This window comes from Balaenoptera physalus (assembly GCF_965194825.1).
Source record: "Balaenoptera physalus genome assembly, chromosome: 5".
NCBI classification, from domain to species: Eukaryota; Metazoa; Chordata; class Mammalia; order Artiodactyla; family Balaenopteridae; genus Balaenoptera; species Balaenoptera physalus.
The window spans coordinates 121,291,383-121,317,154 of NC_138884.1; the positions used below are offsets into that span (position 1 = coordinate 121,291,383).

General features: G+C 38.6%; 1 protein-coding gene and 1 long non-coding RNA gene across 2 annotated transcripts in view; one reads left to right on the forward strand and one right to left on the reverse strand.

Moving 5' to 3' along the window:
• LOC309661403 overlaps nt 1-23,179 on the reverse strand; it is a 225,917-nt gene extending 202,738 nt beyond the window's left edge. The window contains exon 1 of the long non-coding RNA XR_014264025.1: nt 22,985-23,179. This is a non-coding gene — a long non-coding RNA (uncharacterized lncRNA). The remainder of the gene's footprint in view (nt 1-22,984) is intronic.
• The window catches only part of ENPEP (glutamyl aminopeptidase), a 105,049-nt gene that overhangs the window by 26,903 nt on the left and 52,374 nt on the right, over nt 1-25,772 (forward strand). The window contains exons 4-6 of the mRNA XM_082462775.1: nt 15,011-15,131; nt 17,480-17,634; nt 18,069-18,182. Of these exons, the coding sequence (XP_082318901.1) occupies nt 15,011-15,131; nt 17,480-17,634; nt 18,069-18,182 (390 nt within the window). The remainder of the gene's footprint in view (nt 1-15,010; nt 15,132-17,479; nt 17,635-18,068; nt 18,183-25,772) is intronic.

Sequence of the window (25,772 nt, forward strand, 5' to 3'; positions counted from 1 at the left end):
TCACTGCAAATAACTCAATTTCATTTCTTTTTATGGCTAAGTAATATTCCATTGTATATATGTGCAACATCTTCTTTATCCATTCATCTCTCGATGGTCACTTAGATTGCTTCCATGTCCTGACTATCCTAAATAGTGCTGCAATGAACATTGTAGTACATGACCCTTTCTGAATTATGGTTTTCTCAGGGTATATGCCCAGTAGTGGGATTGCTGGGTCGTATGGTAGTTCTATTTTTAGTTTTTTAGTTTTTTTTTTTTTTTTTTAAAGATTGATTGATTGATTGATTGCTATGTTGGGTCTTCGTTTCTGTGCTAGGGCTTTCTCTAGCTGCGGCAAGCGGGGGCCACTCTTCCTCGCGGTGCGCAGGCCTCTCACCATCGCAGCCTCTCCCGTTGCAGAGCACAGGCTCCAGATGCGCAGGCCCAGCAGTTATGGCTCAAGGGCCCAGTTGCTCCACGGCATGCGGGATCCTCCCAGACCAGGGCTCGAACCCGTGTCCCCCGCATTAGAGGCAGACTCTCAACCACTGCGCCACCAGGGAAGCCCTATTTTTAGTTTTTTAAGGAACCTCCAAACTGTTCTCCATAGTAGCTGTATCAGTTTACATTCCCACCAACAGTGCAACAGAGTTCCCTTTCTCCCCACGCTCTCCAGCATTTGTTAGTAGATTTTTTGATGATGGCCATTCTGACCAGTATGAGGTGATACCTCATTATAGTTTTGATTTGCATTTCTCTAATGATTAGTGATGTGGAGTATCCTTTCATGTGTTTGTTGGCAATCTGTATATCTTCTATGGAGAAATGTCTACTTAAGTCTTCTGCCCATTTTTGGATTGGGTTGTTTTTTTGATATTGAGCTCTTGTACATTTTGGAGATTAGTCCTTTGTCAGTTGCTTCGTTTGCAAATACCTTCTCCTATTCTGAAGGTTGCCTTTTCATATTGCTTATGGTTTCCTTTGCTGTGAGAAAGCTTTTTAGTTTCATTAGGTCGCATTTGTTTATTTTTGTTTTTATTTCCATTTCTCTATGAGGTGGGTCAAAAAGGATCTTGCTGTGATTTATGACACAGAGTGTTCTGCCTATGTTTTCCTCTAAGAGTTTTATAGTGTCTGGCCTTATATTTAGGTCTTTAATCCATTTTGAGTTTATTTTTGTGTATGGTGTTAGGCAGTGTTTTAATTTCATTCTTTTAAATGTAGCTGTCAAATTTTCCCAGCACCACTTATTGAAGAGGCTGTCTTTTCTGCATTGTATATTCTTGCCTCCTTTATCAAAGATAAGGTGACCATATGTGCGTAGGTTTATGTCTAGGCTTTCTATCCTGTTCCATTGATCTATATTTCTGTTTTTGTGCCACTACCATACTGTCTTGATTACTGTAGCTTTGTAGTATAGTCTGAAGTCAGGGAGCCTGATCCTCCAGCTCTGTTTTTCTTTCTCAAGATTGCTTTGGTTATTCGGCATCTTTTCTGTTTACACACAAATTGTGAAATTTTTTGTTCTAGTTCTGTGAAAAATGCCATTGGTAGTTTGATAGGGATTGCATTGAATCTGTAGATTGCTTTGGGTATTATAGTCATTTTCACAATGTTGATTCCTCCAATCCAAGAACATTGTATGTCTCTCCATCTGTTTGTATCATCTTTAATTTCTTTCATCAGTGTCTTACAGTTTTCTGCATACAGGTCTTTTGTCTCCTTAGGTAGGTTTATTCCTAGGTATTTTATTCTTTTCTGTTGCAATGGTAAATGGGAGTGTTTCCTTAATTTCTCTTTCAGATTTTTCATCACTAGTGTATAGGAATGCAAGAGATTTCTGTGCATTAATTTTGTATCCTGCTACTTTACCAAATTCACTGATTAACTCCAGTAGTTTTCTGGTGGCATCCTTAGGATTCTCTATGTATAGAAGCATGTCATCAGCAAACAGTGACAGTTTTACTTCTTCTTTTCTGATTTGGATTCCTTTCATTTTCTTCTCTGATTGCTGGGGCTAAAACTTCCAAAACTATTTTAAATACTAGTGGTGAGAGTGGGCAACCTTGTCTTGTTCCTCATCTTAGTAGAAATGGTTTTAGTTTTTCACCACTGAGAACGATGCTGGCTGTGGGTTTGTCATATATGGCCTTTATTATGTTGAGGTAAGTTCCCTCTACGCCTACTTTCTGGAGGGTTTTTAACAAAAATGGGTGTTGAATTTTGTCGAAAGCTTTTTCTGCATCTATTGAGATGATCACATGGTTTTTATCCTTCAGTTTGTTATATGGTGTATCACATTGATTGATTTGCATATACTGAAGAATCCTTGAATTCCTGGGATAAACACCACTTGATCATGCTGTATGATCCCTTTAATGTGCTGTTGGATTCTCTTTGCTAGTATTTTGTTGAGGATTTTTGCATCTATGTTCATCAGTGATATTGGCCTGTAGTTTTCTTTCTTTGTGACATCTTGTCTGGTTTTGGTATCAGAGTGATGGTGGCCTCATAGAATAAGTTGGGGAATGCTCCTCCCTCTGCTATTTTTTGGAAGAGTTTGAGAAGGATAGATGTTAGCTCTTCTCTAAATGTTTGATAGAATTCACCTGTGAAGCCATCTGGTCCTGGACTTTTGTTTGTTGGAAGATTTTTAATCACAGTCTCAATTTCAGTGCTTGTGAATGTTCTGTTTATATTTTCTATTTCTTCCTTGTTCAGTCTCGGAAGGTTGTGCTTTTCTAAGAATTTGTCCATTTCTTCCAGGTTGTCCATTTTATTGGCATAGAGTTGCTTGTAGTAATCTCTCATGATCGTTTGTATTTCTGCAGTGTCAGTTATTACTTCTTTTTCATTAATAATTCTATTGATTTGAGTCTTCTCCCTCTTTTTCTTGATGAGTCTGGCCAATGGTTTATCAATTTTGTTCATCTTCTCAAAGAACCAGTGTTTAATTTTACTGATCTTTGCTATTGTTTTCTTCATTTCTTTTTCATTTATTTCTGATCTGATCTTTATAATTTCTTTCCTTTTGGTAATTTTGGGGTTTTTTTGTTCTTCTTTCTCTAATTGCTTTAGGTGTAAGGTTAGGTTGTTTATTTAAGATGTTTCTTGTTTCTTGAGGTAGGATTGTATTGCCATAAACTTCCCTCTTAGAACTGCTTTTGCTGCATCCCATAGGTTTTGGGTCACCGTGTTTTCATTGTCATTTTTTTCTAGGTATTTTTTGATTTCCTCTTTGATTTCTTCAGTGATCTCTTGGTTATTAAGTAGTGTATTGTTTAGCTTCCATGTGTTTGTATATTACAGATATTTTCCTGTAATTGATATCTAGTCTCATAGCATTGTGGTCAGAAAAGATACCTGATACGATTTCAATTTTCTTAAATTTACCGAGGCTTGATTTGTGACCCAAGATATGATCTATCCTGGAGAATGCTCCATGAGCATTTAAGAAAGTGTATTTTGTTGTTTTTGGATGGAATGTCCAATAAATATCAATTAAGTCAATCCTGTTAATGTATCATTTAAAGCTTGTGTTTCCTTATTTATTTTCATTTTGGATGATCTGTCCATTGGTGAAAGTGGGGTGTTAAAGTCCCCTACTATTGTGTTACTGTCGATTTCCTCTTTTATGGCTGTTAGCAATGCCTTATGTATTGAGGTGCTCCTATGTTGGGTGCATAAATATTTACAATTGTTATATCTTCTTGGATTGATCCCTTGATCATTATGTAGTGTCCTTCTTTGTTTCTTGTAATAGTCTTTATTTTAAAGTCTATTTTCTCTGATATGAGAATTGTTACTCCAGCTTTTTTATTTCCATTTGCATGGAATATCCTTTTCCATCCCCTCACTTTCAGTCTGTATGTGTCCCAGGTCTGAAGTGGGTCTCTTATAGACAGCATACATACTGGTCTTGTTTTTGTATCCATTCAGCAAGCCTGTGTCTTTTGGTTGGAGCATTTAATCCATTCCCGTTTAAAGTAATTATCGATATGTATGTTCATATTACCATTTTCATAATTGTTTTGGGTTTGTTTTTGTAGGTCCTTTTCTTCTCTTGTGTTTCCCACTTAGAGAAATTCCTTTAGCATTTGTTGTAGAGCTGGTTTGGTGGTGCTGAATTCCCTTAGCCTTTGCTTCTCTGTAAAGCTTTTGATTTCTCCATTGAATCTGAATGAGATCCTTGCCGGATAGAGTAATCTTTGTTGTAGGTTCCTCCCTTTCATCACTTTAAATATGTCCTGCCACTCCCTTCTGGCTTGCAAGTTTCTGCTGAAAGATCAGCTGTTAACCTTATGTGGATCCCCTTGTATGTTATTTGTTCCTTTTCCCTTGCTGCTTTTAATATTTTTTCTTTGTATTTAATTTTTGATAGTTTGATTAATATGTGTCTTGGCATGTTTCTCCTTGGATTTATCCTGTATGGGACTCTCTGTGCGTCCTGGACTTGATTGACTATTTACTTTCCCATATTAGGGACGTCTTCTACTATAATCTCTTCAAATATTTTCTCAGTCCTTTCTTTTCCTCTTCTTCTTCTGGGACCCCTATAATTCGAATGGTGGTGCGTTTAATGTTGTCCCAGAGGTCTCTGAGACTGTCCTCAGTTCTTTTCATTCTTTTTTCTTTATTCTGCCCTGTGGTAGTTATTTCTACTATTTTATCTTCCAGGGCACTTATCCGTTTTTCTGCCTCAGTTATTCTGCTATTGATTCCTTCTAGAGAATTTTAAGTTTCATTTATTGTGTTGTTCATCATTTGTTTGCTCTTTAGTTCTTGTAGGTCCTTGTTAAACGTTTCTTGTATTTTCTCCATTCTATTTCCAAGATTTTGGATCATCTTTACTATCATTACCCTGAATTATTCTTCAGGTAGGCTGCCTATTTCCTCTTCGTTTGGTCTGGTGGGTTTTTACCTTGCTCCTTAATTTGCTGCGTATTTCTGTCTTCTCATGTTGCTTAACTTACTGTGTTTGGGGTCTCATTTTCGCAAGCTGCAGGTTCGTAGTTCACATTGTTTTTGGTGTCTGTCCCCCGTGGGTAAGGTTGGTTCAGTGGTTTGTGTAAGCTTCCTGGTGGACGGGACTGGTGCCTCTGTTCTGGTGGATGAGGCTGGATCTTGTTTTTCTGGTGGGCAGGACCACGTCCGGTGGTATGTTTTGGTGTGTCTGTGAACTTATTATGATTTTAGGCAGCCTCTCTGCTAATGGGTGGGGTTGTGTTCCTGTCCTGCTAGTTGTTTGGCATAGGGTCTCCAGCACTGTCACTTGCTGGTTGCTGAGTGAAGCTAGGTCTTAGCGTTGAGATGGAGATCTCTGGGAGAGCTTTTGTCCTTTGATATTACGTGGGCCGTGCAGTCTCTGGTGGACCAATGTCCTGAAGTCGCCTCTCCCACCTCAGAGGCTCAGGCCTGACACCCGGCCGGAGCACCAAGACCCTGTCAGCTACTCGGCTCAGAAGAAAAGGGAGAAAAAAAGGGAAAGAAAGAAAGGAAAAAATAAAAAAAAATAAAGTTACTAAAATAAAAAATGTCTTATTAAAAATAAAAATGTAATAAAAAAAGAAAGAAAGACGAGAGTAACCAAACCAAAAAACAAATCCACCAATGATAACAAGTGCTAAAAACTATATGAAAAAAAAAAAAAAGAAAAAACGGACAGACAGAACCCTAGGAAAAACCATCAAAGAAAAGCTATACAGACAAAATCACACAAAGAAGCATACACATACACACTCACAAAAAGAGAAAAAGGAGAAAAAATATATATACATATAAAGAAAAAAGGAAGAGTGCAACCAAATCAACAAACAAATCTACCAGTGATAATAAGCTCTAAATACTAAATTGAGATAAACATAAAACCAGAAACAAATTAGATCCAGAAAGCAAACCCCAAGTCTGCAGTTGCTCCCAAAGTCCACCACCTCAATTTTCAGATGATTCATTGTCTATTCAGGTATTCCACAGATGCAGGGTACGTCAAGTTGATTGTGGAGATTTCATCCACTGCTCCTGAGGCTGCTGGGAGAAATTTCCCTTTCTCTTCTTTGTTTGCACAGCTCCTGGGGTTCAGCTTTGGATTTGGACCCGCCTCTGCATGTAGGTTGCCTGAGGGCATCTGTTCTTTTCCCAGACAGGAAGGGGTTAAAATAGCAGCTGATTAGGGGGCTCTGGCTCACTCAGGCTGGGGGGAGGGAAGGGTACGGAATGCGGGGTGAGCCTGCGGCGACAGAAGTCGGTGTGACATTGCACCAGCCTGAGGCATGCCATATGTTCTCCTGGGAAAGCTGTCCCTGGATGACAGGACCCTGGCAGTGGCAGGCTGCACAGGCTCCTGGGAGGGGAGGTGTGGATAGTTACCTGTGCTTGCACACAGGATTCTTGGTGGCTGCAGCATCAGCCTTAGCGTCTCATGCCCGTCTCTTGTGTCTGCGTTGATAGCCACAGTTCACACCCATCTCTGGAGCTTGTTTAGGCGGTGCTCTGAATCCCCTCTCCTCATGCACCCCGAAACAATGGTCTTTTGCCTCTTAGGCAATTCCAGACTTTATCCCAGACTCTCTCCCCGCTGGCTGTGGCGCACTAGCCACCTTCAGGCTGTGTTCATGCAGCCAACCCCAGTCCTCTCCCTGGGATCTGACCTCGGAGGCCCGAGCCTCGGCTCCCAGCTCCCACCCGACCCGGCGGGTGAGCAGACAAGCCTCTCAGGCTGGTGAGTGCTGGTTGGCACCGATCCTCTGTGTGCGAATCTCTCCACTTTGCCCTCTGCACCCCTGTTGCTGCACTCTCCTCCGTGGCTCCGAAGTGTCCCCCCCGCCCACCCCCCACCTCCACCAGTGAAGGGGCTTCCTAGTGTGTGCAACTTTTCCTCCTTCACAGCTCCCTCGCTGAGGTGCAGGTCCCATCCCTATTCTTTTGTCTCTGTTTTTCCTTTTGCCCTACCCAGGTATGTAGGGAGTTTCTTGCCTTTTGGGAAGTCTGAGGTCTTCTGCCAGCATTCAGTAGGTGTTCTGTAGGAGTTGTTCCACATGTAGATGTATTTTTGATGTATCTGTGGGGAGAAAGGTGATCTCCACGTCTTACTCCTCTGCCGTCTTGAACGTCTTCCAAGGGATGCTTTTTAGAAACTCATCCTTTAAATTACTGGATCTTTCTGCTGAGAAAATATGGCTAAAGGTGTATACATATATCCATCATTACTATATCATACAGAGTATTTTTACTGCCCTAAAAATCCTCTATGCTCTACCTATTCATCTCTCCACCTTTCACACCCCAGCCTGTCATCCACTGATCTCTTTATTGTCTCCATCTTTTTGACTCTTCCAAAATGTCAAATAGTTGGAATCATACAGTGTGTAGCCCTTTCAGATTCGTTTCTTTCACTTAATATTGATAATATGCATTTAAGGTTCCTCCCTGTTTTTTCATGGTTTCATAGTTTCTTTCTTTTTAGCACTGTGTAATATTCCATTCCCCACAGTTTATCTGGTACATGAAAGACATCTTGGTGCTTCGAAGTTTTGGCAATTACGAATAAAGCTACTATAAACATCCTCATGCAGGACATTTTAAAAAATTAATTAATTAATTTTTTATTAGTCATCCATTCTATGAATGTCAGTGTATACATGTCAATCCCAATCTCCCAATTCATCACACCACAACCCCCACACCTTGCCGCTTTCTCCACTTGGTGTCCATACGTTTTTTCTCTATTTCTGTGTCTCAATTTCTGCTCTGCAAACCAGTTCATCTGTACCATTCTCTCTGTTCCACATATATGCGTTAATACAAGATATTTGTTTTTCTCTTTCTGACTTACTTCACTCTGTATGACAGTCTCTAGATGCATCCACGTCTCTAAAAATGACCCAATTTCGTTGCTTTTTATGGCTGAGTAATATTCCATTGTATATACGTACCACATCTTCTTTACCCATTCATCTGTCGATGGGCATTTAGGTTGCTTCCGTGACCTGGCTATTGTAAATACTGCTGCAATGAACACTGGGTTGCATGTGTCTTTTTGAATTATGGTTTTCTCAGGGTATATGCCCAGTAGTGGGATTGCTGGGTCATATGGTAATTCTATTTTTAGTTCTTTAAGGAACCTCCATACTGTTCATAGAGGCTGTATCAATTTACATTCCCACCAACAGTGCAAGAGGGTTCCCGTTTCCCCACACCCTCTCCAGCATTTGTTGTTTATAGATTTTCTGATGGTGCCATTCTAACTGGTGTGAGGTGATACCTCATTGTAGTTCTGATTTGCATTTCTCTAATAATTAGTGATGTTGAGCAGCTTTTCATGTGCTTCTTGGCCATCTGTATGTCTTCTTTGGAGAAATATCTATTTAGGTCTTCTGCCCATATTTGGATTTGGTTGTTTTTTTAATATTGAGCTGCATGAACTGTTTATACATTTTGGAGATTAATCCTTTTTCCATTGATTCCTTTGCAAATATTTTCTCCCATTGTGAGGATTGTCTTTTCGTCTTGTTTATGGTTTCCTTCGCTGTGCAAAAAGTTTTTAAGTTTCATTAGGTCCCATTTATTTCTTTTTATTTTTATTTCCATTACTCTAGGAGGTGGATCAAAAAAGATCTTGCTGTGATTTATGTCAAAGAGTGTTCTTCCTATGTTTTTCTCTGAGTTTTATAGTGCCCGGTCTTACATTTAGATCTCTAATCCATTTTGAGTTTATTTTTGTGTTTGGTGTTAGGCAGTGTTCTAATTTCATTCTTTTACATGTAGCTCTCCAGTTTTCCCAGCACCACTTATTGAAGAGGCTGTCTTTTCTCCATTGTATATCCTTGCCTCCTTTGTCATAGATTAGTTGACCATAGGTGCGTGGGTTTCTCTCTGGGCTTTCTATCCTGTTCCATTGATCTATATTTCTGTTTTTGTGCCAGTACCATATTGTCTTGATTACTGTAGCTTTGTAGTATAGTCTGAAGTCAGGGAGTCTGATTCCTCCAGCTCCGTTTTTTTCCCTCAAGACACCTTTGGCTATTCGGGGTCTTTTGTGTCTCCATACAAATTTTAAGATTTTTTGCTCTAGTTCTGTAGAAAATGCCATTGGTAATTTGATAGGAATTGCATGGAATCTGTAGATTGCTATGAGTAGTACAGTCATTTTCACAATATTGATTCTTCCAATCCAAGAACATGGTATATCTCTCCATCTGTTTGTATCATCTTTTATTTCTTTAATCAGTGTCATATAGTTTTCTGCATACAGGTCTTTTGTCTCCCTAGGTAGGTTTATTCCTAGGTATTTTATTCTTTTTGTTGCAATGGTAAATGGGAGTGTTTCCTTAATTTCTCTTTCAGATCTTTCATCATTAGTGTACAGGAATGCAAGAGATTTCTGTGCATTAATTTTGTATCCTGCAACTTTATCAAATTCATTGATTAGCTCTAGTAGTTTTCTGGTGGCATCTTTAGGATTCTCTATGTATAGCATCATGTCATCTGCAAACAGTGACATTTTTACTTCTTCTTTTCCAATTTGTATTCCTTTTATTTCTTTTTCTTCTGTGATTGCTGTGGCTTGGACTTCCAAAACTATGTTGAATAATACTGGTGAGAGTAGACATCCTGGTCTTGTTCCTGATCTTAGAGGAAATGCTTTCAGTTTTTCACCATTGAGAATGATGTTTGCTGTGGGTTTATCATATATGGCCTTTATTACGTTGAAGTAGGTTCCCTCTATGCTCACTTTCTGGAGGGTTTTATAATAAATGGGTGTTGAATTTTGTCGAAAGCTTTTTCTGCATCTATTGAGATGATCATATGGTTTTTATTCTTCAATTTGTTAATATGGTGTATCACATGGATTGATTTGCGTATATTGAAGAATCCTTACATCTCTGGGATAAATTCCACTTGATCATGGTGTATGAGCCTTTTAATGTGCTGTTGGATTCTGTTTGCTAGTATTTTCTTGAGGATTTTCACATCTGTATTCATCAGTGATATTGGTCTGTAATTTTCTTTTTTTGTAGTACCTTTGTCTAGTTTTGGTATCAGGGTGATGGTGGCCCCATAGAATGAGTTTGGATGTTTTCCTTCCTCTTCAACCTTTTAGAAGAGTTTGAGAAGGATGCGTGTTAGCTCTTCTCTAAATGTTTGATGGAATTCACCTGTGAAGCCATCTGGTCCTGGACTTTTGTTTGTTGCAAGACTTTTACTCACAATTTCAATTTCATTACTTGTGGTTAGTCTGTTCCTATTTTCTGTTTCTTCCTGTTTCAGTCTTGGAAGGTTACACCTTTCTAAGAATTTGTCCATTTTATTGGCATAGAATTGCTTGTAGTAGCCTCTTAGGATGCTTTGTATTTCTGCGGTGTCTGTTGTAACTTCTCCTTTTTCATTTCTAATTTTATTGATTTGAATCCTCTCCCTCTTTTTCTTGATGAGTATGGTTAATAGTTTATCAATTTTGTTTACCTTCTCAAAGAACCAGTTTTTAGTTTTATTGATCTTTGCTACTGTTTTCTTTGTTTCTATTTCATTCATTTCTGCTCAGATCTTTATGATTTCTTTCCTTCTGCTAACTTTGGGTTTTGTTTGTTCTTCTTTCTCTAGTTCCTTTAGGTGTAACATTAGATTGTTTATTTGAGATTTTTCTTGTTTCTTGAGGTAGGCTTGTATAGCTATAAACTTCCCTCTTTGAACTGCTTTTGCTGCATCCCATAGGTTTTGGATCGTCGTGTTTTCATTGTCATTTGTCTCTAGGTATTTTTTGATTTCCTCTTTGATTTCTTCAGTGATCTCTTGGTTATTTAATAACGTATTATTTAGCTTCCATGTGTTTGTGTTTTTTATGTTTTTTTCCCTATAATTGATTTCTAATCTCATAGCATTGTGGTCAGAAAAGATGCTTGATATGATTTCAATTTTCTTAAATTTACTGAGGTTTGACTTGTGACCCAAGATGTGATCTATCCTGGAGAATGTTCCGTGCACACTTGAGAAGAAAGTGTAATCTTCTGTTTTGAGATGGAATGTCCTATAAATATCAATTAAATCTATCTGGTCTATTGTATCATTTAAAGCTTTTGTTTCCTTATTAATTTTCTGTTTGGATGATATGTCCATTGGTGTAAGTGAGGTGTTAAAGTCCCCCACTATTACTCTGTTACTGTTGATTTCCTCTTTTAGAGCTGTTAGCAGTTGCCTTATGTATTGAGGTGCTCCTATGTTGGGCGCATATATATTCATAATTGTTATATCTTCTTCTTGGATTGATCCCTTGATCATTACATAGTGTCCTTCCTTGTCTCTTGTAACATTCTTTATTTTAAAGTCTATTTTATTTGATATGAGTACTGCTACTCTACTCCAGCTTTCTTTTGATTTCCATTTGCATGGAATATCTTTTTCCATCCCCTCACTTTCAGTCTGTATGTGTCCCTAGGTCTGAAGTGGGTCTCTTGTAGACAGCATATATATGGGTCTTGTTTTTGTATCCATTCAGCAAGCCTGTGTCTTTTGGTTGGAGCATTTAATCCATTCCTGTTTAAAGTTCCTATGACCATTTTCTTAATTGTTCTGGGTTTGTTATTGTAGGTCCTTTTCTTCTCTTGTGTTTCCCACTTAGAGAAGTTCCTTTAGCATTTGCTGTAGAGCTGGTTTGGTGGTGCTGAATTCTCTTAGCTTTTGCTTGTCTGTAAAGCTTTTGATTTCTCCATCGAATCTGAATGAGATCCTTGCTGGGTAGAGTAATCTTGGTTGTAGGTTCTTCCCTTTCATCACTCTTAAGTATATCATGCCACTCCCTTCTGGCTTGTAGAGTTTCTGCTGAGAAATCCTCTGTTAACCTTAGTTAACCTTATGGGAGTTCCCTTGTATGTTATTTTCCGTTTTTCCCTTGCTGCTTTCAATAATTTTTCTTTGTCTTTAATTTTTGCCAATTTGATTACTATGTGTCTCGGCATGTTTCTCCTTGGGTTTATCCTGTATGGGACTCTCTGTACTTCCTGGACTTGGGTGGCTATTTCCTTTCCCATGTTAGGGAAGTTTTCGACTATAATCTCTTCAAATATTTTCTCGGGTCCTTTCTCTCTCCCTTCTCCTTCTGGGACCCCTATAATGTGAATGTTGTTGCGTTTAATGTTGTGCCAGAGGTCTCTTAGGCTGTCTTCATTTCTTTTCATTCCTTTTTCTTTATTCTGTTCCGCAGCAGTGAATTCCACTATTTTGTCTTCCAGGTCACTTATCCGTTCTTCTGCCTCAGTTATTCTGCTATTGATTCCTTCTAGTGTAGTTTTCATTTCAGTTATTGTATTGTTCCTCTGTTTGTTTGTTCTTTATTTCTTCTAGATCTTTGTTAAACATTTCTTGCATCTTCTCGATCTTTGTCTCCATTCTTTTTCCGAGGTCCTGGATCATCTTCACTATCATTATTCTGAATTCTTTTTCTGGAAGGTTGCCTATCTCCACTTCATTTAGTTGTTTTTGTGGGGTTTTATCTTGTTCCTTCATCTGTTACATAGCCGTCTGCCTTTTCATCTTGTCTATCTTTCTGTGAATGTGGTTTTTGTTCCATAGGCTGCAGGATTGTAGTTCTTCTTGCTTCTGCTGTCTGCTCTCTGCTGGATGAGGCTATCTAAGAGGCTTGTGGAAGTTTCCTGATGGGAGGGACTGGTGCTGGATAGAGCTGGCTGTTGCTCTGGTGGGCAGAGCTCAGTAGAACTTTAATCCGCTTGTTTGCTGATGGGTGGGGCTGGGTTCCCTCCCTGTTGGTTGTTTGGTCTGAGGCGACCCAACACTGGAGCCTACCCAGGCTCTTTGGTGGAGCTAATGGCAGACTCTGGGAGGGCTCACGCCAAGCAGTACTTCCCAGAACTTCTGCTGCCAGTGTCCTTGTCCCTTGGCGAGCCACAGCTGCCCCCTGCCTCTGCAGCAGACCCTCCAACACTAGCAGGTAGGTCTGGTTTAGATGTGCACACTACTTTGTGTGTGTCCTCCAAGAGTGGAGTCTCTGTTTCCCCCAGTCCTGCCGAACTCCTGCAATCAAATCCCTCTGCCTTCAAAGTCTGATTCTCTAGGAATTCCTCCTCCTGTTGTCAGACCCCCAGGTTGGGAAGCCTGATGTGGGGCTCAGAACCTTCACTCCAGTGGGTGACTTCTGTGGTGTAAGTGCTCTCCAGTTTGTGAGCCACCCACCCAGCAGTTATAGGATTTGATTTTATTGTGATAGCACCCCTCTTACCATCTCATTGTGGCTTCTCCTTTGTCTTTGCATGTGGGGTATCTTTTTTGGTGAGTTCCAGTGTCTTCCTGTTGATGATTGTCCTGCAGTTAGTTGTGATTCTGGTGTTCTCAAAAGAGGGAGTAGAGCATGTCCTTCTTCTCCGCCATCTTGAACCAATCTCAGGACATGTTTTAAACTCCTTTGGGTAAACACAAAGGAGCACAATTGTTGGGCCATATATTAAGAGTATGTTTAGTTTTGTAAGAAACTGCCAAACTGTCTTCCAAAATGGCTATACCATCTTGCATTCCCACCAGCAATGTATGGGAATTCCTATTGCTCCACATCCTCACCAGCATTTGGTGTTGTCAGTGTTTTGGATTTTGGCATTGTAGTAGGTGTGCTGTGGTACCTCATTGTTATTTTAATTTGCATCTCCTTGATGACATATGATGTGAAGCATCTTTTCATATACATACTTGCCATCTGTATATCTTCTTTGGTGAGGTGTCTTTTTAAGGTCTTTGGCCCATTTTTTAATCAGGTTGTTTGCTTTCTTCTTGTTGAGTTTTAAGAGTTCTTCGCATATTTTGTATAACAGTTGTTTATGAGATGGATCTTCTACAAATATTTCCTCCCAGTCTGTGGCTTACCTTCTCATTCTCTTGACATTGTCTTTCACAGAGCAAAAGTTTTAATGAAGTCCAGCTTATCAGTTATTTCTTTCATAGATTATGCCTTTGGTGGTAAAGCTAAGAAGTCATCTTCATATCCAAAGTCATATAGATTTTACCCAATGTTATCTTCCAGGAGTTTTATAGTTTTGCATTTTACATTTAGGTATGTGATCAATTTTGAGTTTATATTTGTGAAGGGTGTAAGGTCTGTGTCTAGATTCATTTTTTTGCAGATGGATATTCAGTTATTCCAGCATCATTTGTTGAAGATACTGTCTTTGTTCCATTGTATTGCCTTTACTCCTTTGTCAAAGATCAGTTGACTATATTTATGTGGGTCTATTTCTGGGCTATCTATTGCCTTGTACTGATTTATTTTTCTATTGTTTTGTTAATACCACATTGTCTTGATTACTGTAGCTTTACAGTAAGTCTTGAAGTCAGATATTATCAATCTTCCAATATTGTTTTTCTCCTTCAATATTGTGTTGGCTACTTGGGGTTATACATGCTTAGAATTGGGGAGTAAAAAGTCTATACTTGGTTTGATTTATAAATTATGTCATGGCATAAAAATAATATCCTAGATACTTAGAGATGTAGCTTATCAAGATTTCGCTTATCAAGATGCCTCCCTCTCAGGAAAATTTTGAGTCATTGTATTTTAGACTCTGGAAGTAGAATAGTTAATATATCAAAATGGTAGTCTGGGTAGCAATGGATAGAAAAGCACAAATGGAAAACATGTATCTAAGGGCTCTTTAGATGAGAAAAAAATCACATGCCTTATTTCTTCAAAGACAAATTACACAAAGAGAGATAAATACATAGATATACAAATATTAAGAAGACAATATATGTTCTAAGTAGAAAAAAGTAATAACATTTAAAAAGTATACTGTACATTATGCCAACCATTGTGTCTTTCTAGTCATTGAAATTACTTAGTGAGTTATGCAGTATTCTTTTCCTTTACATATGAGTCTCAGAGACGTGAAGTGATTTGTCCAAGACCATGCAGAACTGGGATTCCAATTAGACTTACCTGGCTCCAAAGCCCACCTTCTTTCTACTATGTCATGTGTCACAGTTTTTGTGTTTTTTCAAATGAAGAATTTTCACTGAATTTTTTTTTTAATAGCTCACTATATATGTCCAGCCAGAGCAAAAGCACACAGCTGAATATGCTGCAAATATAACTAAAAGTGTGTTTGATTATTTTGAAGACTACTTCGCTATGGATTATTCTCTTCCTAAATTAGGTGAGAACCATTTTTTATTTTCTTATTTTTAATATTGCTTTTGTTTTCACCTAAGTTAACTCACTTACTCCAGCTTTAGCATCCTTAGTTAATGGTCATCCCTTAGTCTTTTCATCATATGCCTATACTATGTATCTAATACTTACTAGATGCTGAAAGATTCATTCTGGATTCCTCTAAGAATAATGTTTATACTCTGTTCTTACTTGATAAGTGTATAGTATTTTATTTCCAAATAAAGATTGAAGTATATACATAAAACTGCAGACACTGATAATGATGGAACCAGAAAGAGCAACCTAGATCAGCTGATTTAAAAATTAGTACCCATCCCAATAGCTTACATTGCCTCCCTACCATCAGTGAGTTAATAAATAATAGGGATAAATGATGCTGTCAGAGCCCCATGTATTTCCAGTCTTTCCATTGTTGTACAAGACTAATTCTAGATTCTTCAACAGTTAAAATGAACTGGTGCTCCTTCCATAAGTATTTTTTCTAATATGGAGGATGGGGGGAACATGTTTTCTTTTTAAAATAAAAATAGTGCTATAATCAAAATGGTATGGATATGACACTTCTATCAACAGCAGAAATGCTTTAATAGTAAGCTTGAGTGGTATTAGCAAAGACTTTAAATGTAACACCCATATAGATATCTGTAGGGATGAAATGAAGGCAACAAGAAAATCAACAAACCAACAATCGACTTCTCTATTTCTGTTTCTGCTCTTACTTTAATAAATTACCAATGCAAAGCAACTGGAATGCCAAATTCTCTACATGGGAATCACTGTGGCTCTGAGCAACTTTGTGGATGCTCCATTTTTTTTTTTTTTTTTTTTTTTTTATTGCTTAACAGCTATTAGAGAAGGAGACAGGAAGAGAAACAACTTTCCATCAAAATCAGAATAATATCTAATAAAATGTTAATCACGTTAATTTAAAAGTCTTTTTCTCTTTATCTCTCTTGTACCACCCATGATAACCTGGGAAGTGGAAATCTCACAAATTTATTTCTCTCTTCTCTTTTCTTCCTCCCTCTCTCCCGTATTCCTTCTTCTTCTTCATACTTTTATATGCATTTTCAACTCTTTCAGAATTGACTCTTAGACTTTCCTTACAATTGATTACTGCATTTATCCACCCCCAAAATTAAAGGCACTGGAGTGAATTAATTATAATGTCAATACTCAACAAAGAAATGAGGTTTAAAAAAATTCCTTTTGTTCATGGGTTAGGTACAAATTACACTCTGTAACACTATGGAAAATACTGGCCCTTGGGGGGAATATTTCTCCAAACTTTAAGAGGTACTCTTGTGACAAAATAACCAAACCTAAGAATGAAAATAACACTAAAAGTAAACTACTGCTGTAATTCTGACCTCCATTTAAGATGTATCCATTTTCATTCTTTTTATAAAAAGCTTTAAGAATCTTTATTTTGACCATAAAGAAAGGACCTTTTCTGTTAGATGAAAATTTAATTTATTTTCATTTATGTGCCTAATTTAAATTATATGTAATAATAAATAAATCCCATTCTTATTATAGTTCATTAACTGGAGAAGCTGTGTTCTGTCCACTAATCCAACTGAACCTTTTCTGTTTTGGGATTTAACATAGAACTGATTAACACTGCCTCTTTCTGTCAGATAGCATGTCTACGACTATAGGTCCCAGCAAAAATAAGGACTAGAAAGTCTAGATTGAATTCAACATTTTAGACCTGGAAGGGAATTTACAGAGAATATAGTCAATTCCATGTTGATCCAACTAATTTAATACATATATACAAGTGGATGGTAAGCTATTCAATTAGTAGGGAATCTGGTTGACCACAAATTGTACAGAATTAGGGAAAAAGTGGAATTTTGTATTTTCTAATAATCTGTTTCCTTGGACAGAAATATATTTCTACATACTTGGAAGCTCTGTACTTCTAAGACCTCATTTGAAAACTTCATTCTCTTATTCCTTACAGAATATCTCCCCAAACAGAAGCTTGGTATTATCTAAGTGAAAGTCATGGGAAAAAAACAAAATAAAAATGAAATACAGAAAGGAACAAAAGACATAAAATTATAGAGGACTTGAAAAGAGCACTGCCAATAGTATTCTTAAAAAATAAAAGACACATTGATATCTGGAGCCAACAGGAAGAGTTCCATGGAAATTTTGAGTGCATTAAAGACTGAAAAGTTTACACAAATAGATGATTGTTTTTCACTCTGAGAAATTATATTTAGTCTTTTAAAAAACATTCATCTAAAGAACTTAATTTGGTAAGAAGTGCTATGAACAAAATGGAAAGAATGTATTTCTCACTGGACTCTTTTTCCATAGATAAAATCGCTATTCCAGATTTTGGCACTGGGGCTATGGAGAACTGGGGACTCATCACTTACAGAGAAACAAACCTGCTTTATGACCCTAATGAATCAGCCTCATCAAACCAACAGAGGGTGGCCACTGTGGTTGCCCATGAACTTGTGCATCAGGTATAGAATCTTAGCACCAACTTAGCTTATTTTAAAAAGTGGCTTAAGACCATAGGAATGATTGAAATTATAACTTAGCAAATAAAAAATAGCCAACCCAGAAAATCCTGCTTGAAAGTCTTTCTTACTGCTAATAAACATTTTACCATAAAGAAACTTTTAAGACACATTGTTTTGCCTTTAGTAAATACACGAGGTTTTCCTATAACTTTAAATATTCCCAGTACTACCAAAATAAAGACAATAAACTAAGGAGAATTTCAGATCACTTAAAAACCAGGAGAAATAAAGCAGGAAATAAATGCTAAGTATGACGTCTGCCACTTTTGTGTCAAGTGACAAAATTTGCATGAACAAATGAATGTACTGAAATTTTCTAGGCCTTTCTACCAAAGGCATGAGAATTTAACCCTCTTTCTTGCTTATAATTTCAGTGGTTCGGAAATACTGTGACCATGGAATGGTGGGAAGACTTGTGGTTAAACGAAGGGTTTGCTTCCTTCTTTGAGTTCCTGGGAGTAGACCATGCAGAAAAAGAGTGGCAAATGGTGAGCCCTAAACATATAAGTTCCAAATCTCTGTTTTCCTCATGTCAAGCTGATTGAAGCCTTTGGACTATGACAGTGGCCCTGAGTTTGGGGCCAAGTACAGTATCGAATTGGGAATTCCATTGGGAGGCTGGGGTGGAACCAGCTGCCTCCACTGAACTACACCTTGCTCAGAGCCTATGCCCAGGCCCTAGAGGGCAATTGACCACCACGAGCCAAGGATGTGGTTGGTAGAGTCATTCAAGAACACGTGCCAAGGCAGGAAAAAAATATCTAGCTTAGACAATGCCAACTCTGTGTTCAAGAAAGTATCTGTAGTGCTAACCCTTTGAAAAATGTCCAAGCCTAATTTTATAAATGACTTCCCTTACACAGGTTGCTGAAATGACACGGTAAAGAGATAAATGCATAAACTTAGTAGTTAGACTCAAGTTCAAATCTTGCACACATCATTTCTTAGATGCATTACAGGGAATGTGACCTTGAGCAAGTTACATATCCTCTCTGAGTCAGTTCTCTACTCTATGAAAGAAGAACACTGTTCTCTGTCTTGTAAGCTTAAAAGCTTCTAAAATGTACATGTAATTACTATTATTATTTTGTGTCTCTGAGGGGCCTGGAACAGAGGCTTCTATGAACCTTACAGATATTTTCCCCAAAAAGCTACATCTGTTTTCATCTGTATTTAGATGGTGTGGGTATTCTTATCAGTTTGTATACATAAAAGTATAAGTGTGTGGTTATGTGAAAGTAGCATTACAGGAGGTTGTGTACTGTATAGACTACTACCCTCCACTGGCTACAATAAGAAGAGTGTTAGATGCTCGCAGCCCTTGCAGTTTTCACAACCTTCTTTAAAAAGTGAAAAAGTTAAACTGGTGAACTCAAAGTCCACCAATTTAAATGTAAATCTCATTCAAAACACCCTCACAGAAACACCCACAATAATGTTTGAGCAAATACCTCGGCACCATGGTCCCATCAATCAATGTAACATAAAATTAACCATCCCAAATATCTAAGATTTAAAAGACTGATAATACCAAATGTAGGTAAATTTGTGGAACAATTTCAAGTCACATACATTGCTGGTAGACATGACACAGTCACCCTGGAAAATAGTGTGGCCACTTCTTATAAGTTAAACATACATTTATCATATAATCCAGCAATCCTACTCCAAGAGACATGAAAACACTTGTCCACATAAAACCTGCATGTAAATGCACATAATGGGAATATTCATAATAGCCAACTGCTGGAAACAACTCAAATTTAGAAATAAATTGTAGCGTATTGATACAATAGAATACTACTCAACAGTAGAAGGAGCAAACTACTGGTAAAGCAACACTGTGGATGAATCTCTAAAGCATCTGCTATGTGGAAAAAGGCATCTGTGAATGACTACATACTGAATGAGTCCATTTATCTGACATTCTAGAAAAGACAAAACTATAGGAATAAAATATATATCACTGGTTGTCAGGGACTGAGGTGAGAGGAGGAGACAGACTGAAAAAGGATTCAAGGGAACTTTTGGGGGTAAGAAATATTTCCATATCTTGACTATGATTGTAGTTACAGATTGTTTATATCTGTCAAAACTCATCAAACTGTCTACTTTAAGAGGGTAAATTTTAATAATGTAAATATATTCCAAAAAACTTAACTTTAAAAAAATGGACCAAGAAAAGCATTAATTAAATTATAAAATTAATTAAATTAACTTCTAATAAATGTTTTCAGATTATGAAAACTGAAATTACTGAAAAAATGTTCAATTAGTATTTGGTATTGCATCCTTATTATTTTCTCATATCACAAAAGTATACTTTGAGAACAAGTTAGTCTATAAATTAAAACTGAAAGATAAAAAAAAGTGAAAAAGTTAATTTGCAACAATTGCTTATTTAAAATTTAATCTACATTGTGGTTTTTCAAGGATGGAACTATTGACATTTGGGCCAGATAATTCTTTGTTGTGGGGACTGTCCTGTGTACTGTAGGGTATTTAGCAGCATCCCTGGCCTGTACCTATTAGATGCCAGTAACCCTCCACCCCAGCTGTGAAACCAAAAATGTCTCCATAAGATGGTGTGGAGAAAACGGAACCCTCCTACTCTGTTGGTGGGAATGAAAGTTGGTGCAGCCACTATGGAAAACAGTATGGAAGTTCCTCAGAAAGCTAAAAATAAAACTACCACATGCTCCAGCAATCCCACTCCTGGACGTATACCTGGACAAAACTATAAATCAAAGAGATACATGCACCCCTATGTTCACAGCAGCACTATTCACAATAGCCAAGACATGGAAACAACCTAAATGTTCATCAAAAGATGAATGGATAAAGAAGACAGGAGAAGATGGTGGAAGAGTAAGATGTGGAGATCACCATCCTCCCACAGATACACCAGAAATACATCTGCACGTGAAACTGCTCCTATAGAACACCCACTAGACGCTAGCAGAAGAACTCAGACCTCCCAAAAGGCAAGAAACTCCCCACGTACCTGGGTAGGGCAAAAGAAACAAGAAAAAACAGAGACAAAATAATAGGGACAGGACCTGCACCAGGGGGAGGGAGCTGTGAAGGAGGAAAGGTTTCCACACACTAGAAGCTCCTTTGCAGGTGGAGACTGCAGGTGGCGGAGGGGGGAAGCTTCGGAGCCACGGAGGAGAGCGCAGCAACAGGCTTGTGGAGGGCAAAGTGGAGAGATTCCCGCAAAGAGGATCGGTGCCAACCAGCACTCAACAGCCCAAGAGGCTTGTCTGCTCACCCGCCGGGGCGGGCGGGGGCTGGGAGCTGAGGCTCGGGCTTCGGTCGGATCGCAGGGAGAGGACTGGGGTTGGCTGCGTGAACACAGCCTGAAGGGGCTAGTGCACCACGGCTAGCCGGGAGGGAGTCCGGGAAAAGGTCTGGAGCTGCCGAAGAGGCAAGAGACTTTTTCTTGCCTCTTTGTTTCCTGGTGCGCGAGGAGACAGGATTAGGAGCGCTGCTTAAAGGAGCTCCAGAGACGGGTGCGAGCCCCGGCTATCAGCACGGACCCCAGAGACGGGCATGAGACACTAAGGCTGCTGCTGCCGCCACCAAGAAGCCTGTGTGCAAGCACTATCCACACCGCCCCTCTCAGGAGCCTGTGCAGCCCGCCACTGCCAGGGTCCCGTGATCCAGGGACAACTTCCCCGGGAGAACTCACGGCGCGCCTCAGATTGGTGCAAAGTCATGCTGGCCTCTGCCGCCGCAGGCTGGCCCCGTGTCCTACCCCTCCCTCCCCCTGGCCTGAGTGAGCCAGAGCCCCCTAATCAGCTGCTCCTTTAACCCCGTCCTGTGTGAGTGAAGAACAGATGCCCTCAAGCGACCTATACGCAGAGGCGGGTCCAAATCCAAAGCTGAAACCCCAGAGCTGTGCAAACAAAGAAGAGAAAGGGAAATCTCTCCCAGCAGCCTCAGAAGCAGCGGATTAAAGCTCCACAATCAACTTGATGTACCCTGCATCTGTGGAATACCTGAATAGACAACGAATCATCCCAAATTGAGGAGGTGGACTTTGGGAGCAAGATATATTATCTTTTCCTCTTCTTCTCTTTTTGTGAGTGTGTATGTGTATGCTTCTGTGTGAGATTTTGTCTGTATAGCTTTGCTTTCACCATTTGTCCCAGGGTTCTGTCCGTCCGCTTCTTTTTTTTTACTTAAAAAAATTTTTTTTCTTAATAATTATTTTTTATTTTTTTTATTTTAATAACTTTATTTTATTCTATCTTACTTTATTTTATTTTATTTTATCCCCTTCCTTCCTTCCTTCCTTCCTTCCTTCCTTCCTTCCTTCCTCCCTCCCTCCCTCCCTCTCTCTCTCTCTCTCTCTCTCTTTCTTTCTTTCTTTCTTTCTTTCTTTCTTGTTATTTTTTCTCCCTTTTATTCTGAGCCGTGTGGATGAAAGACTCTTGGTGCTCCAGACAGGCATCAGGGCCGTGCCTCTGAGGTGGGAGAGCCAACTTCAGGACACTGGTCCACAAGAGACCTCCCAGCTCCACATAATACCAAATGGCAAAAATCTCCCAAAGATCTCCATCTCAACACCAAGACCCAGCTTCACTCAACGACCAGCAAGCTACAGTGCTGGACACCCTATGCCAAACAACTAGCAAGACAGGAACACAGCCCCATCCATTAGCAGACAGGCTGCCTAAAATCATAATAAGGTCACAGACACACCAAAACATACCACCAGGCATGGACCTGCCCACCAGAAAGACAAGATCCAGCCTCATCCACCAGAACACAGGCACTAGTCCCCTCCACCAGGAAGCCTACACAAACCACTGAACCAACCTTAGCCACTGGGGACAGACACCAAAAACAATGGGAACTATGAACCTGCAGCCTGCGAAAAGGAGACCCCAAGCACAGTAAGATAAGCAAAATGAGAAGACAGAAAAACACACAGCATATGAAGGAGCAGGGTCAAAACACACCAGACCTAACAAATGAAGAGGAAATAGGCAGTCTACCTGAAAAAGAGTTCAGAATAATGATAGTAAAGATGATCCAAAATCTTGGAAATAGAATAGACAAAATGCAAGAAACATTTAACAAGGACCTAGAAGAACTAAAGAGGAACCAAGCAACGATGAACAACACAATAAATGAAATTAAAAATACTCTACAAGGGATCAATAGCAGAATAACTGAGGCAGAAGAACGGATAAGTGACCTGGAAGATAAAATAGTGGAAATAACTACTGCAGAGCAGAATAAAGAAAAAAGAATGAAAAGAACTGAGGACAGTCTCAGAGACCTCTGGGACAACATTAAATGCACCAACATTCGAATTATAGGGGTCCCAGAAGAAGAGAAAAAGAAAGGGACTGAGAAAATATTTGAAGAGATTATAGTTGAAAACTTCCCTAATATGGGAAAGGAAATAGTTAATCAAGTCCTGGAAGCACAGAGAGTCCCATACAGGATAAATCCAAGGAGAAACACGCCAAGACACACATTAATCAAACTATCAAAAATTATATATAAAGAAAACATATTAAAAGTAGCAAGGGAAAAACAACAAATATCACACAAGGGAATCCCCATAAGGTTAACAGCTGATCTTTCAGCAGAAACTCTGCAAGCCAGAAGGGAGTGGCAGCACATATTTAAAGTGATGAAGGAGAAAAACCTACAACCAAGATTACTCTACCCAGCAAGGATCTAATTCAGATTTGATGGAGAAATTAAAACCTTTACAGACAAGCAAAAGCTGAGAGAGTTCAGCATCACCAAACCAGCTTTACAACAAATGCTAAAGGAACTTCTCTAGGCAAGAAACACAAGAGAAGGAAAACACCTACAATAACAAACCCAAAACATTTAAGAAAATGGGAATAGGAACATACATATCGATAATTACCTTCAACGTGAATGGATTAAATGCTCCAACCAAAAGACACAGACTGGCTGAATGGATACAAAAACAAGACCCGTATATATGCTGTCTACAAGAGACCCACTTCAGACATAGGGACACATACAAACTGAAAGTGAGGGGATGGAAAAAGATATTCCATGCAAATGGAAATCAAAAGAAAGCTGGAGTAGCAATTCTCATATCAGACAAAATAGACTTTAAAATAAAGACTATTACAAGAGACAAAGAAGGACACTACATAATGATCAAGGGATCGATCCAAGAAGAAGATATAACAATTGTAAATATTTATGCACCCAACATAGGAGCACCTCAATACATAAGGCAAATACTAACAGCCATAAAAGGGGAAATCGACAGTAACACTATCATAGTAGGGGACTTTAACACCCCACTTTCACCAATGGACAGATCACCCAAAATGAAAATAAATAAGGAAACACAAGCTTTAAATGATACATTAAACAAGATGGACTTAATTGGTATTTATAGGACATTCCACCCAAAAACAACAGAATACACATTTTTCTCAAGTGCTCATGGAACATTCTCCAGGATAGATCATATCTTGGGTCACAAATCAAGCCTTGGTAAATTTAAGAAAATTGAAATCGTATCAAGTATCTTTTCCGACCACAACGCTATGAGACTAGATATCAATTACAGGAAAAGATCTGTAAAAAATACAAACACATGAGGCTACACAATACACTACTTAATAACGAAGTGATCACTGAAGAAATCAAAGGGGAAATCAAAAAATACCTAGAAACAAATGACAATGGAGACACGATGACCCAAAACCTATGGGATGCAGCAAAAGCAGTTCTAAGAGGGAAGTTTATAGCAATAAAATCCTACCTTAAGAAACAGGAAACATCTCAAATAAACAACCTAACCTTGCACCTAAAGCAATTAGAGAAAGAAGAACAAAAAAACCCCAAAGTTAGCAGAAGGAAAGAAATCATAAAGATCAGGTGAGAAATAAATGAAAAAGAAATGAAGGAAACGATAGCAAAGATCAATATATCTAAAAGCTGGTTCTTTGAGAAGATAAACAAAATTGATAAACCATTAGCCAGACTCATCAAGAAAAAAAGGGAGAAGACTCAAATCAATAGAATTATAAATGAAAAAGGAGAAGTAACAACTGACACTGCAGAAATACAAACGATCATGAGAGATTACTACAAGCAACTCTATGCCAATAAAATGGACAACCTGGAAGAAATGGACAGATTCTTAGAAATGCACAACCTGCCGAGACTGAACCAGGAAGAAATAGAAAATATGAACAGACCAATCACAAGCACTGAAATTGAAACTGTGATTAAAAACCTTCCAACAAACAAAAGCCCAGGACCAGATGGCTTCACAGGCGAATTCTATCAAACATTTAGAGAAGAGCTAACACCTATCCTTCTCAAACTCTTCCAAAATATTGCAGAGGGAGGAACACTCCCCAACTCATTCTACGAGGCCACCATCACCCTGATACCAAAACCAGACAAAGATGTCACAAAGAAAGAAAACTACAGGCCAATATCACTGATGAACATAGATGCAAAAATCCTCAACAAAATACTAGCAAACAGCATCCAACAGCACATTAAAAGGATCATACACCATGATCAAGTGGGGTTTATTCCAGGAATGCAAGGATTCTTCAATATATGCAAATCAATCAATGTGATACACCATATTAACAAATTGAAGCAGAAAAACCATATGATCATCTCAATAGATGCAGAGAAAGCTTTCGACAAAATTCAACACCCATTTATGATAAAAGCCCTGCAGAAAGTAGGCATAGAGGGAACTTTCCTCAACATAATAAAGGCCATATATGACAAACCCACAGCCAACATTGTCCTCAATGGTGAAAAACTGAAACCATTTCCACTAAGATCAGGAACAAGACAAGGTTGCCCACTCTCACCACTATTATTCAACATAGTTTTGGAAGTGTTAGCCATAGCAATCAGAGAAGAAAAAGAAATAAAAGGAATCCAAATCAGAAAAGAAGAAGTAAAAGCTGTCACTCTTTGCAGATGACTTGATACTATACATAGAGAATCCTAAAATTGCTACCAGAAAACTACTAGAGCTAATCAATGAATCTGGTAAAGTAGCAGGATACAAAATTAATGCACAGAAATCTCTT